Source organism: Geotrypetes seraphini, chromosome 5 (genome assembly GCF_902459505.1).
Source record: "Geotrypetes seraphini chromosome 5, aGeoSer1.1, whole genome shotgun sequence".
Taxonomy (NCBI): domain Eukaryota; kingdom Metazoa; phylum Chordata; class Amphibia; order Gymnophiona; family Dermophiidae; genus Geotrypetes; species Geotrypetes seraphini.
This window is the reverse complement of record NC_047088.1, coordinates 54,392,872-54,408,574: the sequence shown is the minus strand read 5'-3', so window position 1 is coordinate 54,408,574 and position 15,703 is coordinate 54,392,872. Positions and strand designations below refer to the sequence as shown.

At 42.8% G+C, this 15,703-nt stretch overlaps 1 protein-coding gene across 2 annotated transcripts in view; it reads right to left on the bottom strand.

The window, feature by feature from the left end:
* Positions 1-15,703, bottom strand: part of APOOL (apolipoprotein O like) — a 62,020-nt gene that overhangs the window by 9,900 nt on the left and 36,417 nt on the right. For both annotated transcript variants that reach the window (XM_033946477.1, XM_033946478.1), the window contains exons 6-7: positions 9,893-9,984; positions 6,645-6,761 (exon numbers count right to left, since the gene is read on the bottom strand). In XM_033946477.1, coding sequence (XP_033802368.1) covers positions 6,645-6,761; positions 9,893-9,984 — 209 coding nt within the window. The remainder of the gene's footprint in view (positions 1-6,644; positions 6,762-9,892; positions 9,985-15,703) is intronic.

Sequence of the window (15,703 nt, the reverse complement as noted above, 5' to 3'; positions counted from 1 at the left end):
CAGGACACATAAATGAAGGAATATAAATAACTTCTAGGGGAGGTGGGAGGGCATGTGAGAATATTTGACCTGCCATCCTCAGAGAACACCTGCTACAGGTAAGTACCTTTGCTTTCTCTGAGGACAAGCAGACTGTTAGTATTCTCACATCTGGGTATCACTAACTACTGGGCTCAGTGAAAACAACAATGCTAGGATCACAGGGACTCGAAATGACAATGCCTTGAAGAAAATCAACCTTAAAATTATATACAAACTAGTTGTGAAGGTGCAGTCTGGAATAGGACAGAATTGTGCTAGAAGGGTGGAGTTGAATTTTAGATACCAAACAAATTCTGCAGGACTGTCTGATCAAACTGGCTTTCATGTTGGGTATCCTGCTCAAGACAGTAATGAGATGTGAATATATGGACCGAAGACCACATTACAGCCTTGCAACTCTCTTTGATGGAGGCTGACCTCAAGTGGGATACAGAAGTGGCCATGGCTTTAACATTATGAGCCTTGACATGGCTCTCTAGAGATGCTATTTCCTATCCAACTGGAAATACTGTGCTTGCCCATGGTTATCCTCATCCTGTTTGTGTTAAAAGAAATAAAAATCTGGGTGGCCTGCTTATGGCTTTTAGTTCACGCCAGGTAGTTGGCAAACGCTCACTTGCAGTCTAAGTTGTGCAGTATACTTTGGCAGGATGGCAAGTGGTTTGAGGAAAAATGTGTAAAGAGCTATTCTGCTGTGATTAAACTTCGTATGAGATGGATCAACTACTAGGGCTAAAGCTCTGCAAGTCAAAATAACTGATGATAAAACACTACTTTCCAGGTCAAATACTTCAGGTGACAGGAGTCAAGTGACTCAAAAGGAGCTCTCATCAGCTAGGTTAGAATGAAGTTGAGATCTCATGACAACATGAGGTCTTGACTAGGGTCTTTGTCAACAACAAACCTCTCATGAAAGAAGAGAGATATACTCGAGTATAGTAAGCAATACATTGATTCTACTGAGATCTACCTTACAGAATGTTTTTCACAACAGAATCAAACCTGCAGGAAGAATTCAAGTAGTTTTTATGTAGTACAAGAGATAGGATCCAGAGCTTTGCCCTCAGAACAGATGGCAAACCATTTCCATTTAAATGAATAACAGTGAAATCTCTCCTTGAAAGAAGGAAGACTGGAGACACTTTCAGGTAGATTTAAAGAGGGAAACTCTATGCTCTCAACATTCAGGTTGAAAAGGCCAGAGACTGGAGGGTGGGATGCAGAAGAGACCCCTCGTTCTGTGTTATGAGGGTCAGAAAACATGCCAATCAACATGGATCATTTGAGTGCAACTCTGAAAGAAGAGGGAACCAGATTTTGTCTTGGCCAGAATGGAGCGATTAGGATCACTGATCTCCAATCTTGCCTGAATTTCAGCAAAGTCTTCTCTATAAGAGGCATCGAAGACCCTCCCCTCAATGAAGGAGAAAGGCATCTGATGCTAGTTTGCAGTGTGATCTGAGCCTGGAGCAGAACTGAGGGACCTTGTTATTGTGCTGAGTGGCAAAAAGATCCAGCAAGAGGGTGCCCCATTCCTGGAAGATCCTGTGGGCTATACCCATATTGAGAGACCACCAGTGAGGTTGCATGACCTGCTCAGACTCTCTACCAGGCTATTGTTCTTGCCAGCCAGTACATTGCTCAAAGTACCATCCCATGAAAGAGGGCCAACTTCCACATCTGTACTGTCTCCTGACACAAGGAGTAAGACTCCATATATCCTTGCTTGTTTACACAATACAACTTGATTGCCAGATGAGAACAATCTGGTTCTGCAGCCGATCCTGGAAAGCCTTTAGAGCAGTGGTCTTCAATGCAAGGCCAAAGAGCCAATGGCGGCCCTCTGAGACCTTTTTGGGCAGTCTGCTCAGCCTCTACCTGTGTCTCCACCCCCTGGTGAGATACTGTACCTTCTTACCCTTCCTGTTTCCAGCGCTGCACTCTTTCCATTCTTCAGGCTGCGGGCTGTGTGACTAAAGTAAACATGCTGCCTTCAACAGTCCCAAAAGTTTTCCTTCTGTTACAGCTTCCTTCCTATGCCCACATAGGAAATGGGGAGCCTAGTCCGAAAGGATGGACTCCACCTTAACCGATATAGAACCAGGCTGCAGAGGGATCATTCGTGTGGATCAAGTTTGCAGCTGAGTCTCCTATAATGTTTGAGTGACCTGGAATGTACACTGCTTGTAGGCTAAAACAGAACTGCTCATCTCCCCGCCTAAACATATCTCCCTGCTTCCCCCATTCTCTGCCACTGTGGACAATCCTAGAGATCCCAAGTCCAAAATGGAGTCAATGCAGTGAAAGTACATGTCATACCCCACCCCAAAAAAGTTAAAGATAGAAAAATCTGCAAGCAAAATAATGGAAACTTTGGGATGATGAAGGACTTTTGTTTCTGGAGTTCATACCACACAAGACAACCATAACCGGGAAAGTTATAATGATTGCTTTGCAAGAGTCAATCAAGGAGAAAATATGAAGAAAACTCAAATCAGGTGTGCTGCTTCTTCAAAACAATGCTTCAGTGCACCTGTCACGGCAATCACAGGCTGCCATCCAAGAATGTGGGTTTCAGCAGCTGAACCATCCACCCTACAGTCCTGAGCTGGCTCCCTTGGATCATTTCCTGTTCTGAGTTTTGAAGAAATCTCTCCATGGACAGCAGTTTTCAAGTGATGAAGACGTCAAGTAAGCTGTGATGTTCTGGTTTGAAGGTCATGGTTAAATAAGAACAAACTAGTAGTGACTTCCTGGGACACCAAGCCGCACTGTGGTATAAATTATTATCTGGATTTCTTAACAAAAAACCAAAAACTGGTCTTAGAGACATTTGGAGCATTGAGATTAAGCATCAAATTTCTGCTTCTCAATGGCCACGAATTTGTCTTGGAGAATGAGATGTACAGTGTCGGCATCTATGAGACAAACTTGGTTCTTTTTATTACATAGAGCTTTTTGGACCCCAGTTCGTTTACAGAAGTTGGATAGCTCTAAATCTAATAGATGCTGGCACTGTAATCTAGAAGTGGGGACATTGGATCATCTAATTTTTCATTGTCCTTGCATTAGGAATTTTTGGAATTCAATTTGGTCTCAAATAAATTGCTTAATAGAAAACCATGTTGCACTATCCTATGATACTGATCTGTTCGGTATGTCGATGAGGAAAAAAAGTCAAATATCAACGCATAACAAACTTTTAATGATAATGACGGGAGTCGCTATTCAGCATATTACTAGAAACTGGAAAAATTATACTAATCTTAATTATACATTTTGGTGGAATTCCTTGTCATATTTATAAGATGGAAAGAGTAATTGCTTTACAGAAAGGTAGTTATAATAATTTTATAAAGATCTGGGGGCTATTGGTTAAATATTGTAATGAATAGGCATCGTTTTCCTCTGATGGTATTTCGTTTATATAGGGTGGGAGGGGGGAAATTTGATTTAATGAGTTTATAATAAATTTATGGTATGTTTAATGGTAATAAAATTGGTGGGTAGGGGGAGGGAAATTAATTTCTTTATGTATTTATGATATTATTGTAAGAATTCCAAGTGTTATATGATTGTTTTTCATGTTGTTCTTTTGCGCACTTGCTATAATTTTTAAAATGAATAAAGAATTAAAAAAAAAAAAAAAGAACAAACTAGTAGTAATTCTTGATAAAAATTATTCTTGTGGGGTTACTGGACATGCTTCTGTGCCAGATGTAAAACTAACCATTAATGACTTTGAGATTCCTCTGGTTAATAAGTTCAGATATCTTGGTGTTATTGTTGATTCTCAACTTACTTTTTCAGATTCAGTATTAGAAGTATTTTTTTTAAAAAAAAGGCTTTTACTCTCTTAGATCTTTAAAGAAGTAAGATATTTATTTGATAACAAGAACTTTCATACTTTGATTCATGCCTTTTTTACTTTACTTATAACAGCCGTACCAATGAAGACTCCCAAGCATGCCAATGACTGCATGGGCTGCAGAGGACTCATTTTGAGGATGACAATCCAGCCCAAGTCCTCCAGTACCTGAAGCAAATGTTCCACTGTGCGATGTCCCTTGACCAAGGGAGCTCTGATTCACCAGTCGTCTAGATAAGGGTGAACTTGCAGATCCATCTGCCTCAGGCGAGCTGCCACCACCACCACCATCACCTTTGTGAAGGTCCGAGCCGTTGTCAGCCCAAAGGGCAGGGCCGAGAGCTGGCAAAGCTGTTCCAGAACATGAAACTGCAAAAACTTGCAGTAGGCTGGAAATATGGGAATGAGTAAGCATGCCTCCATAGAATCCAGAGAGACCAGAAAATCCCCCAGAGCCACTGCTTCAATGACCAACTGTATGGTCTCCATTCGGAAATGGGGAAGTTTGAGAGCCGCATTCACGTGCTGAGGAACTAGAATAGGCCTCCAATCATTGGAGCCGTTCTTTGGCACGCTAAAGTATACAGAGTATCTGCCTGAACCTGAGAGGCCACTCTATAGCTTGAATATCCAGCAAGCACTGAACAGTAGCCTGGACTCTGAGCGTCTTGTCCAGTCATCTGGACGGAGAAACCACAAATCTGACAGAGGCTGGGTAAATTCCAGCTTGTATAGAAACATGACGGCAGATAAAGGCCAAATGGCCCATCTAATCTGCCCATCCACAGTAACCATTAGCTCTTTCTCTCTCTGAGAGATCCCACGTGCCTATCCCAGGCCCTCTTGAATTCAGACAGTTTCTGTTTCCACCACCTCTTCCGGGAGACTGTTCCACGCATCTACCACCTTTTCCATAAAAAAGTACTCCAGAGCCTATCACCTCTTAACTTCATCCTATACCCTCTCATTGCAGTTTCCTTTCAAATGAAAGAGACTCGACTCAAGCACATTTATATTATGTAGGTATTTAAACGACTCTATCATATCTCCCCTCTTCCGCCTTTCCTCCAAAGTATACAGATTGAGATCTTTAAGTCTGTCCCTATACGCCTTTATCATGAAGACCACACACCATTTTAGTAGCCTTCCTCTGGACCGACTCCATCCTTTTTATATCTTAGTGCATGCTAGCCGGAAATCTACCGCCTGCTCAAAAGGAGGCGGTAGCAGCTAGCGCATGCGGCAATTTAGCGCACGCTATTCCACACATTAAGGCCCTAGCGCGGCTTTGTAAAAGGAGCCCTATGTCTTTCTTTTGTGATTGTATATTTTTTTTAAGTTCAAATAAAATCATTTAAAAAAAAAAAGATTGGATTATGGTGGCAGGGATTGCTTATCTAAATAGATGTTGTTTAAACTTATGTTATTGTACTTAATGATTTGTGGTTTTGCGCTAATAAAATATTTAAAGTTAAAAAATTGTGTAAAATCTTATGGCAAGAATGTCTAGTCTTTATAGACTCTCTCACCAACATCACCCAAATTTCTAATCTTAGTTTATATTTGACTCAACCTTTTCTCCTCCTTTATGGGGGAAAAAAGTCACTTTCATTTATATTTGGATCGGTTTATATTTGCATATATATGGTATGTGGAACTCTGTTAAAAGGCATTTCTGAAATGTAAATTCCTGAGCTCTTCTAAAGTAAGAGAAACCTTAATGAGCCTGCTTTCAAGATGGCTGCCCCAAAGCGGCGCGATGTCTTGCCTGCATGTCCAAACAGAAATGCTTTGTGTTGGAATGCAAAGACGAACTTGTGGCTGCCCTGCAAATCTCCACTGGTGAAACAATTTGCTGTTCTGTCCATGATGAGGGTTGTGCTCTGGTAAAAAAAAAAAAAAGTCCTAAACCTGTAGGGCTGTATTGGGTATAGCCCTAAACCTGTCACATGCTGTATAGGGTATCCTAATAACTTCTTTCACCCAGCATTGCTACTGAGGCTTTTGATACCACACCGTCTTTTTTCTAGCTTGAGAACGGTACAAATGATTACTCTGCCCAAAAGGATTCAGGCACATAAGCAATATCCACTGTATATCCATCCAAATATGTACTTGTATATTCCTTTTATTTTCTTTCTGAAAGAAACAAAGAGGACAACTGACTGAGTGAGATGAAAAACAGATCCACACATCGAGAAAAAAGATGGTACCATGCAAATTGTAGAACTCTAAAAAGGTGTCCCAACAAGAAAGGGCCTGTAGCTTCAAAATCTTCCTGGCTAAACTGATGGCCACCAAAAATACCTTCGCTGTCAAAAGCTCGAAAAGCTGACCTAATAGGTTTGAGCAATTCTCCAAAACAACCCCTTCAGGATCAGATTAAGGTTCCAAGCAATGTTCCCTCTAAATGCACAACCGTACATCTTAATACTGTTGCTCAACAGTTTTGGATTGCTTGCTTCATTTATGATCTAACTTGGGTTTGCTTTATGAAATTTATTCAATCTAGATATCTATATTCCTTATTCTTAACTATTTTTTTGAATATTTATATGATTGTTTTTTTTCACACTCAAAGTATAAGGTATGTTGTGCAGATCAGTGTGACAAGCATCTATTCTGATGAAATCTGAATTTAATGTTTTAGACTTCAGATTGTGAAAAATGTACAACAGTGTGAAAACTTTTAGAAGGCAATGTGCAAGTCCGTATATTAGTTTTAAAACATTACCTTGCCATCATTTTTCAGTGGAGATTCTAATTCATTCTTTGAGATATTGGTAGTCCAAAATGATTCAATTGTTTCATAAGTCCAGTGGCTTGCACCATATACTTTCTTCCCCGTTACCTGACAGATTGTAATAAAACTTTTCACAACTTGAACAAGAATGCACATCCTTCAAAAAGATTATACTGCAATTTTCAGACAGGTTAATGGCATTACCATGTACTTCCAAAACAGAATTGCTTTTTATGTAATCTGTATGTTAACAATGAAAGAGGGAGTCCAGTTTCAGGTGATTATAGATTTAGATATATTGGGGGTAATTCTATAACTTGACACCTCAATAGAGATCGCAACAATGAGGATGCTTAGCATCAGTTCCATGACCATTTTCAGACTCATATTTTTCTTGTCCAGAAATGTTTTTTTTTTAGGTTGAAGCCAATTTCTTTCAGTTCATTCTCGTTTGACTCAGGATACTATCTGTAAACATTTATATTATTTTATTATGAGTCACTGAGACTATTGTAATTCACTTTTTTGGTATTCATTTGAAAGACCTATAGCGATTACTGCTTATTCAAAATACCACTGTGAAGCTACTACTGGGCACTGTCAGGATCAAGAGCATAGGTTGCCTGTCTCTGTGAGAATTTATTTTAAAATTTTATTACTAACATTAAATTCACTGTCCTCAGATTCCACAATTTCTTTATCAGTGCCTTATGTTTCATAAAAATCCCTTCGCTTTTCACAAAAGGACCTGCATTCCCATGGTTCCATTTCACCTAGAACGTACATACTCTACAGTATTTCTATTATAGCTCCTTTGTTGTTCAATAAACTTACACTGTTTCTTTCTAGAGAGGCATTCACAGTTTTCTTTAAATGTGGTTTGAAAACCTATTTTTTCAGGAATACTTTTTAGGTTTTATTCTGCCTGCTTTGAGGTCTGACATTGGCTGGAGCACAGATGACAGATGATGTTTTTTAATATATCTGTTTTGTTTAATTATAATTTGGTTTATACAATTATACTGTAAACTGCTCAGATGTCTATGTCAATGAGTGATATATCAAATGAAAAATAAACTTAGACTTGCCTATGCCGTTAGCATACTAGCGTTAAACCAATACCATAGCGAGACGTGAATGTATGGACAGATGATCATGTCACAACTTTGTAAATCTCTTGTATGGAGGCTGAACTTAAACAGGCTACTGATGCGGCCACTGCTTGAACATTATGAGCCATGACATGGCCCTCTAGAGTCAGCCCAGCCTAGGCATAAATGCTGGAAATGCAATCTGCAAGCCTACTGACTAAAGTACATTTATCAATGGTAATCCTTATCCTGTTAGGATCAAAAGAAATAAAAAGCAGCAAAAAAAAAAAAAAAAGGGTGGATTGTCTATGGGCTTTAGTCCACTCCAGACAAGCAGCCATTTAAGGCTCTATTGAAGTGCCTTGAACTAGGATGGACAAGTGGTTTGGGGGAAAAATGGTAGTAAAATGATAAGAGTGGTTAACTCACACACTATCTTAAGAAGGAACTTAGGTCATGTGTAAAGAGCTACTTTGCTATGAAAACTGGGAATAGTTTGTTTTTAAACCAAAATATAAAAGATGTGCACATAAAAATCTCCTCATGAAAATTTCCACAAAGGCAATGAAAACCAATTCTTCTGGAAGAGACATTCAAGCTACCCTCCTGGTTTTGGATCTTGTTAGATACTTGTGACCTGGATTGAAACAGGATACTGGACTTGATGGACCTGCGGTCTGTTTCTGTATGGCAGCTCTTATGTTCTTATTATTGTAGGCCAATAAAGAACTTATTAAGAATATAATCATTAGTCATTACAAGCATTCCTTAATGGTGAGGAATCAGCATGGATTTAATAAAGAACAATCATACCATATTGATCAAAAGTTCCTGAAGCTGTAAGCAAGCAAGTGAATAAAAGTGAGCTGAGGATATAGAGGCTGTAACTGAAACAAAGTGAATTATAATAGTCTAAATAACTCAATAAAAGAATGAAAAAGTTTAAGCTTAGCATTCTGGATCAAAAGAGAACAAAGTTGCTTCAGTCTAAATGTACTTGAGTCATATGGTACTTCGTATGTCTAAGAACATTGAAAATGAGACCCATAGAGGGGCATATAAAAAAAACATCTAAGTCCCCTTTTGGCCTAAGGCCCTAAATGTTGAAAGTAGAAGCAGGGAAAATGTCCACTCAAAAAAAAACAAAAACATCCAACAGCAGGTTTTTAAAAAAAATAATGGCCTGCCTCTACATTCAGCTGTTTAAACGCCCAAACCACCACTACATCTACACTTAAAACATATAATAAACCACAAAAAAAAAGCCTAAGTCCCAAATGCCCAAGCCGGGCCTTTTAGGCGAAGGAGGAGCCTAAAAGCTGGATTCTGTAACCGGTATCTGTCATAAACAACACCGGTTACAGAATACACATACACACACACCAGCAACGATCGCGGAAGGAGAGATGGCTCATCTCCCCTGCCAGGATAGCGATACCACCAAGTGCCGCCAAACGTGGCACTTGGGATCGCTATCGCGGCAGGAGAGATGAGCCATCTCCTGCCGCGATCTACCCCTCCCACCTGGCAGACATGATCGGGGCAGGAGGGAGCCCAAGCCCTCCTGCCCTTCCGAAACGCCACCCAGCCGACACAATCAGGGCAGGAGGGAGCCCAAGCCCTCCTGCCCCAGCAACCCCCCCTTGGCCGACAACAATCAGGGCAGGAGGGGGCCCAAGCCCTCCTGCCCCAGCGACCCCCCCCCGATCCAGGCAGGAGGGAGCCCAAGCCCTCCTGCCCCAGCAAAACCTCCTACCCCACACCACCACTAAGATATGTGCAGGAGGGACCCAGGCCCTCCTGCCCTCGGCGCACCCCCCATGATAGCCCCCCCAAACCCACGATCGGCTCCCCCCACCCCCCACCCTTAAAAGAGTTGGCTGGATGGATGGGTGTCAAGCCTGGCCGGCCGGTAGGCTTGCCATCCGTCAAATGGCGGGCCTTAGGGTCTGATTGGCCCAGATGCCTCAAACTCCGCCCACAGGATGGGAGGGGAGGGAAATTTTTCTTCTGTATTGTTATTGATGGAATTTAAGTGCTTACGTTGATTATTAATGTCTGCATAATTTCTGGCACTTTGTATTAGTTTTGAAAATGAATAAATATTTAAAAAATCTGATAAATAATGACCTACAAAGGAGGACTTACCTTAGCAAATATTATTGTTTGAGCTGGGTAGCAAACAGATAATCCTACAGTAGTAAATCCCAAAGGATAAGCAATTTTTTTAAACTGAGATCCTACAGAGTTAAAAAAAAGATAAAGATATTATGCACAAATAATATCATTGCAGAAAAAGTTGTTAGGAGATGTATGTCTGAGAATTCTGAACAGCCATTCCACTTGTCCTCCTCTATTCATCTAATGTTATGGAACTTCTATAAGAGTCTCTTGTAGCTTACAGGTGGTATAATTCTATGTTGGAAATAATAAACAGAAATTGGCTCTTAATTTGGCAATCTTTATTCTGTTCACCAAAATCTATGCGTTCTCTGCTCCATTCTCACATTCACATATTAAAACACTAAACATGAAACCATGCTTCTATGTATGGAGAAATACAGAGAGTTCCATGAATTTATTACAAATCATTAAAGACATCAGCTACATATCATCACCACAGCACATTATGGAAAACCATGTTACTTATCTGTTCTCTGGATAGAAATTCTCACGTGATAAGCACCAGCAATACTTCAGTGAACCCTAATGACATTATTTTTAATGTGACTGAGGGATACAGAAGGTATTCAAGAAGTTTTGTGTGGGAAAGGAAAAGGGATCTAGACCCTATCACACTAGAAATCAAATTAAGCCACTTAAAATCAAAAGATCCTCTAATGGAGTCTTTCTAAGAAGCTAGAAGGATCTGCAATATGCTATCAGACTGGTTTAGGGCAGCCAAGGCTATCCTTTTAATATCCAAGTTATAAGAGAATCCTAATATGGGGGTGCAACGTTGTTCCCCCTGGGACTTCTTGATCAAATTTGGAAGACTTCCCAACATAATGGGTTTTCTTATGAAGGCCAAAAGGAGAAAAAACTAGACCTGAGGGGGTAGTGAGAATCAGTCTTCTAATCCTTCTCAGTTTAGAAGCGTCTCTTCTGATTAGATTGTGAGGATATGAATACAGAAGACCCTTCTCCCAATCTAGGAGGAAGGCATCCAAAGCTAGACTGCCATAAATTCCCTGTCATGGTGCAGTATTAAGGTACCTTTTAGTAATGAAGAGATAAAAAAAAGGTCCATTATGTGTTATCCCCACCCAGAAAAGGAGAAATTATGTTCTTACCTGCTAATTTACTTTCTTTTAGCTTCTCTATACAGGACCAGATTCAAAACCCAAGAGGGAACAGATGGTCGCACGGGAGGCTTGAGCAACTTGGCCGCCCGCAAGAAGTGAACGACATCAGGAATGGCAGTCAGACGCTGACCCTGTATTAACCCACGAAAAGGCCGCAAGCTGAACCCGGAGAGAAGACCAAGCCAGGGCCCTGTCCAAGCCATCCTGCAAGAACTCTAAAATATTAGGCAGGGAAGCGCGAAAAGCAACCACTCCTTGCGCCGTACACTACTCCTCAAATATACGCCAAACTCGCACATAAGCCTGAGAAGTGGAAAGTCTGCTGGACCCCAAGAGAGTGGAGATCACTTTGTCTGAATACCCCCTTCTTACCTAGGTGTTTCCTTTCAAGAGTCAAGCTGTAAGACAAAAGGGACTCGGATTGAACAGGGGATTGGGGCCATGAGTCAGAAGATCATGTGAAAGAGGCAGAGGAAAAGGATCAGATATCTCACCAGATCCGCGTACCACGGTCGCCTGGGCCAATTCTGAGCCACCAGAACCACAAGGCCCGGATGTCAAATTATGTGGAAAAGAACTTTGCCCACTAATGTCCACAGAGGAAACACATACAACAGCCCCTCCGTTGGCCATGGTTGAACCAGAGCATCCAGACTCTCAGCTTGACCGTCTCTGCGAAGACTGAAGCAGCAGGGATTTTTGGCATTTACTCCTGTGGCCATCAGGTCCATTAGGGGTGACCCCAAGACTGCACTATCAACTGAAAGGCCACATGGCTTAGACACCACTCTTCGGGATCTAACATGTGACAACTGAGGAAGTCCGCTTGAACATTCTCCACTCCGGCTAGTGGGAGGCCGAGACATCCTGAAGATGAGACTCTGCTCAGAGCATGAGCAGAGTCACCTCCTGCGCCACCTGAGTGTTCTTGGTGCCCACCTGATGAGTGACATAGGCCACCGCCGTGGCAATGTCTGACAGAACCCGGACCGATTTGCATGACAAGAAGGAGTGGAAGGCTAACAGTGCCAGATGGATGGCTCTGGTTTCCAGAACATTAATCGACCAGGACGCTTCTTCCATGGACCAGGTGCCCTGAGCTGAGTGACCTAGACACTGAGCTCCCCAACTGAGAAGACTGGCATCCGTGAAAAGCACCATCCACTGTGGCTGATCCAGACTCGTCCCTTGAACAAGATGGGAGGTCTGTAGCCACCAACAAAGACTGAAGCGAGCCAAGCCCCTAAGAGGAACAGGGTGATCTAGACTGAGGGTCTAAGGCGACTACCTCCGAAGCAGGGCATACTGAAGAGGATGCATGTGGGCCCGAGCCCACCTCACTACATCGAGGGAAGCCGCCATTGACCCCCCCCCCCCCAAGACTTGGAGGAAATCCTGCGGCCGAGGACACCGGGATGCCATAAGCAGGCAAATTTGAGAGTGTAATTTGCTTACCTGAGCTTCTGGGAGGAAGACCTTCCCCAAGGCGGTGTCGAACACCACCCCAAGATAGTCCAGGTGCTGCGAGCTCTTGGCAACCAGCTCTTGGCAAAGTTGACAACCCATTCCAGCGACTGTAGGAACTCCACCACCCAAGCCGTGACCCGGGTGCTCTCTTGGAAGGATTTTGCGTGAATCAACCAGTCATCCAGGTAAGGATGCAGCAGAATGCTTGGTGAACATCCGGGAAGCCATGGCCAGACCAAAAGGGAGCACACAGAATTGAAAGTGCTGGCCCAAGATCGCAAAACGAAGGAAGCGCTGATGGGAGGTCCGCATTGGAACATGCAAGGAGGCCTTCATCAGGTCGAGAGAGGCTACATACGCCCCTGGCTGAACCGCCAGAATCACATATCGCAATATCTCCAAGCAAGAAGACAGATCTCTGAGAGCCCTGCAGACCCCCTGGAAATCCCAAATGGGCCGAAAGGACTCCACTTTTTTTGGGCATCACAAAGTAAATCAAGTACCTGCCAGTGCAACACGCCTGAGAGGGAACTGGACCAAGATCTTATAGATCTAGCAATGTTTTAAGGACCTGGCAAAAAACCTGCGTCTTTCATGCTACAAGGAGAAGCTAGAAATTGATCTGGCAGGGAATGGGCAAACTGCAGAGCAGAACCGTCCCAAACCACCTCCAGCCGAGCACCCACCGGAACCAGAGGGGTGCGGGCAAAGAGTCATTGGGCAGGATGGACAGCGGGGGAACAGACGGAGGGATTCTCAGCCTTCCAACGGACCCGACAGGACTGTATTCAATGAAAGAAATGACTCCTGGCAAAATCAGAGGTTGGGTAGGAAGCAGTCCACACTCAGGGCAGTACCTGTGGAAATCTCAGACTCCCCCGAGCAGTGCCACCTTGAACAGCCTGGCAAGCATTGTCTGCAGGCAGGGCACTTTAGAGTTTGTTAGAGTGTGAACTAACCAGTCCAAAACCTCTGGAAAATAACATGGACCGCCGCCGAAAAAGAAAATTTAGAGAGTTTAGTGATGGACACTGCATCCGTCGACCAAGCCTGAAGCCAGAAGGTCCAACTTGCAGCTATATATTTGGCAGACGTCTGCAAGAAGTCATAGAGGGCGTCTGAGAGGAAAGAGGCAGCCATCTGAATCTTCGCCACCTCCTGACCAACAGATTCACTGTCAAGGACTCACTCGGCCCACTGAAACATGGCCCAAGCCACCAGTCCCATACTAATAGCTGCCTGGACCCCCAAGGCAGACACATCAAAATTCTGTTTAAGAATGGTCTCCAACTTACGCTCCTCAGAGTCTGTTAGCAATAACTGAGACCACCGCGTCCATCACTGGCGACTTTAAGGTCGTCCTATCCCCCACTGGGACAGGATACAAACAAGCCAAGGAGCACGCAAACCAAAAAGACGCCTCCATCAAAGATCACTGCGCCAGGATAAAATCCAGAAAAACCCAAAAGCATTGGACAAGAGAGGGAAGTTGAGGAAACCCCCCAAAGAAGAGGGTCCTATACACTTGGGGTCACAGGTGGCGTCTCCTCAAAGCGCAACACCGAGGAAATCTGCTGAATCAGATCTGAGAGCTTGTCCCTCTGAAAAAGGCGCACCTCAAACGCCTCCTCACTTGTAGATGGAAAAAACCAAGTCCCCGGTGCCAGTGGCCATCCCCTTGAGAGGATCCTGGAGGTGTCCCCAAGTGTCCAGGTCCTCATGCATTAGTTAAAACTCTCCTCAGACAACAAGTCCTCATCCGAGGCCATTTGCGGGACGCCTGGATGAGGGAGGAGGGGGACGCGAAAAAAATTAAGAGGTCAAAACATCAGGGGGCACGGAGGGAACAAACCCCTGAGACCCCCTGGACACAAGAAGGACCCCCCAGCCACCACAAAATATGCTTGACATAAAGCAAAAAGAAACTGAGGGGGGGAAAAAACCCTGGTGGCCCCATGGGACTCCCTGCCCCAACAGGGGACCCTGCTATAACCTGTCTCTGTTACATCAAAACAGGGAGAAGGCACCTGAGGCTAAATACAAGATGGAGGGGCTAACATTGGAGATAGGATTCCATTCTTCCCTACTTGTTGGTGTAGTACATGGCAACTTGGTTGGCTTACTAATTAAAATCCTTTACAACTTCTATTGTATCGCCTTCAAGCTCAAAATCTTCATCGTTTTCCATGTTCATGATCTTTGTCTTGTTTATGTTCAGTTCTAATCCCATGTTATGACTTTCAGCTTTGATTTTTCTCAGTAGATATAACATGTCTTCTTTGCTGCTGCTAAGCATTGTATCTGCATAGTGCAGGTTGTTTATATTTTGGCCACTAACTTTGAAACGGACACTCTCTTCTTCCAAATTTGCTTTTCTGAAGATGGTTTCACTGTACAGGTTGAACAGGTAAGGCGACAAGATGCATCCTTGCCTGATGCCACATTTTATTGGAAACCAATGAGTATTTCCGTATTTAGTTCTCAAATGTTTTGTCTCCCAATTTTATATCAGCTATCTTTTCTTCCATTTGCGTATTTGCTTTTCTGACAGCTTTTCCTGCTTCTCATAACTTTTTCACATATTTATGCCCGTTTTCTTCTTTCTGCGATATCTTGTAATTTATGAAGGCTAACCTTTTTTCTCTTACCTTTTCAGCAACTACATTTGAGAACCAAAGTGGCCTTCTTTTCCTTTTACCTTTATGCACTTTCCTAACATAAAGGTTTGTTGCCTTTAGAATAGCTGCTTTCAGTTTCGCCCACTGCTGTTCTACTTCATTCAGCTGTTCCCATCCAATGAACTCCTCCTTGAGATATTCCCCCATCTTGACAATAACTCCTATTGTCCCGCATTTTAATATTGAATCTCACCATTTGGTGATCTCTAGATGTCAAATGATCACCAATCATAACCTCAGAAATATTTTCCTCGTTTATTAAGCACCAAGTCCAGAATAGTTCTATCCCGCATGGGTTCAGTTACGAATTGCCAGAATAATTCTTCCTATAGTGAATCCAAGATCTCCTTGTTCTAGACAACCCCATAGCAGGGACTGCCCAGTCAACGTCTGGCATATTAAAATCACCTATCAGTAGTACTTTCCTTTTCCTAGCTATCTTGTGAATGTCTTCAATAAAATCTTTATCCATTTCATCTGTAAAGGAGGCCTGTATACATTTTCCATTC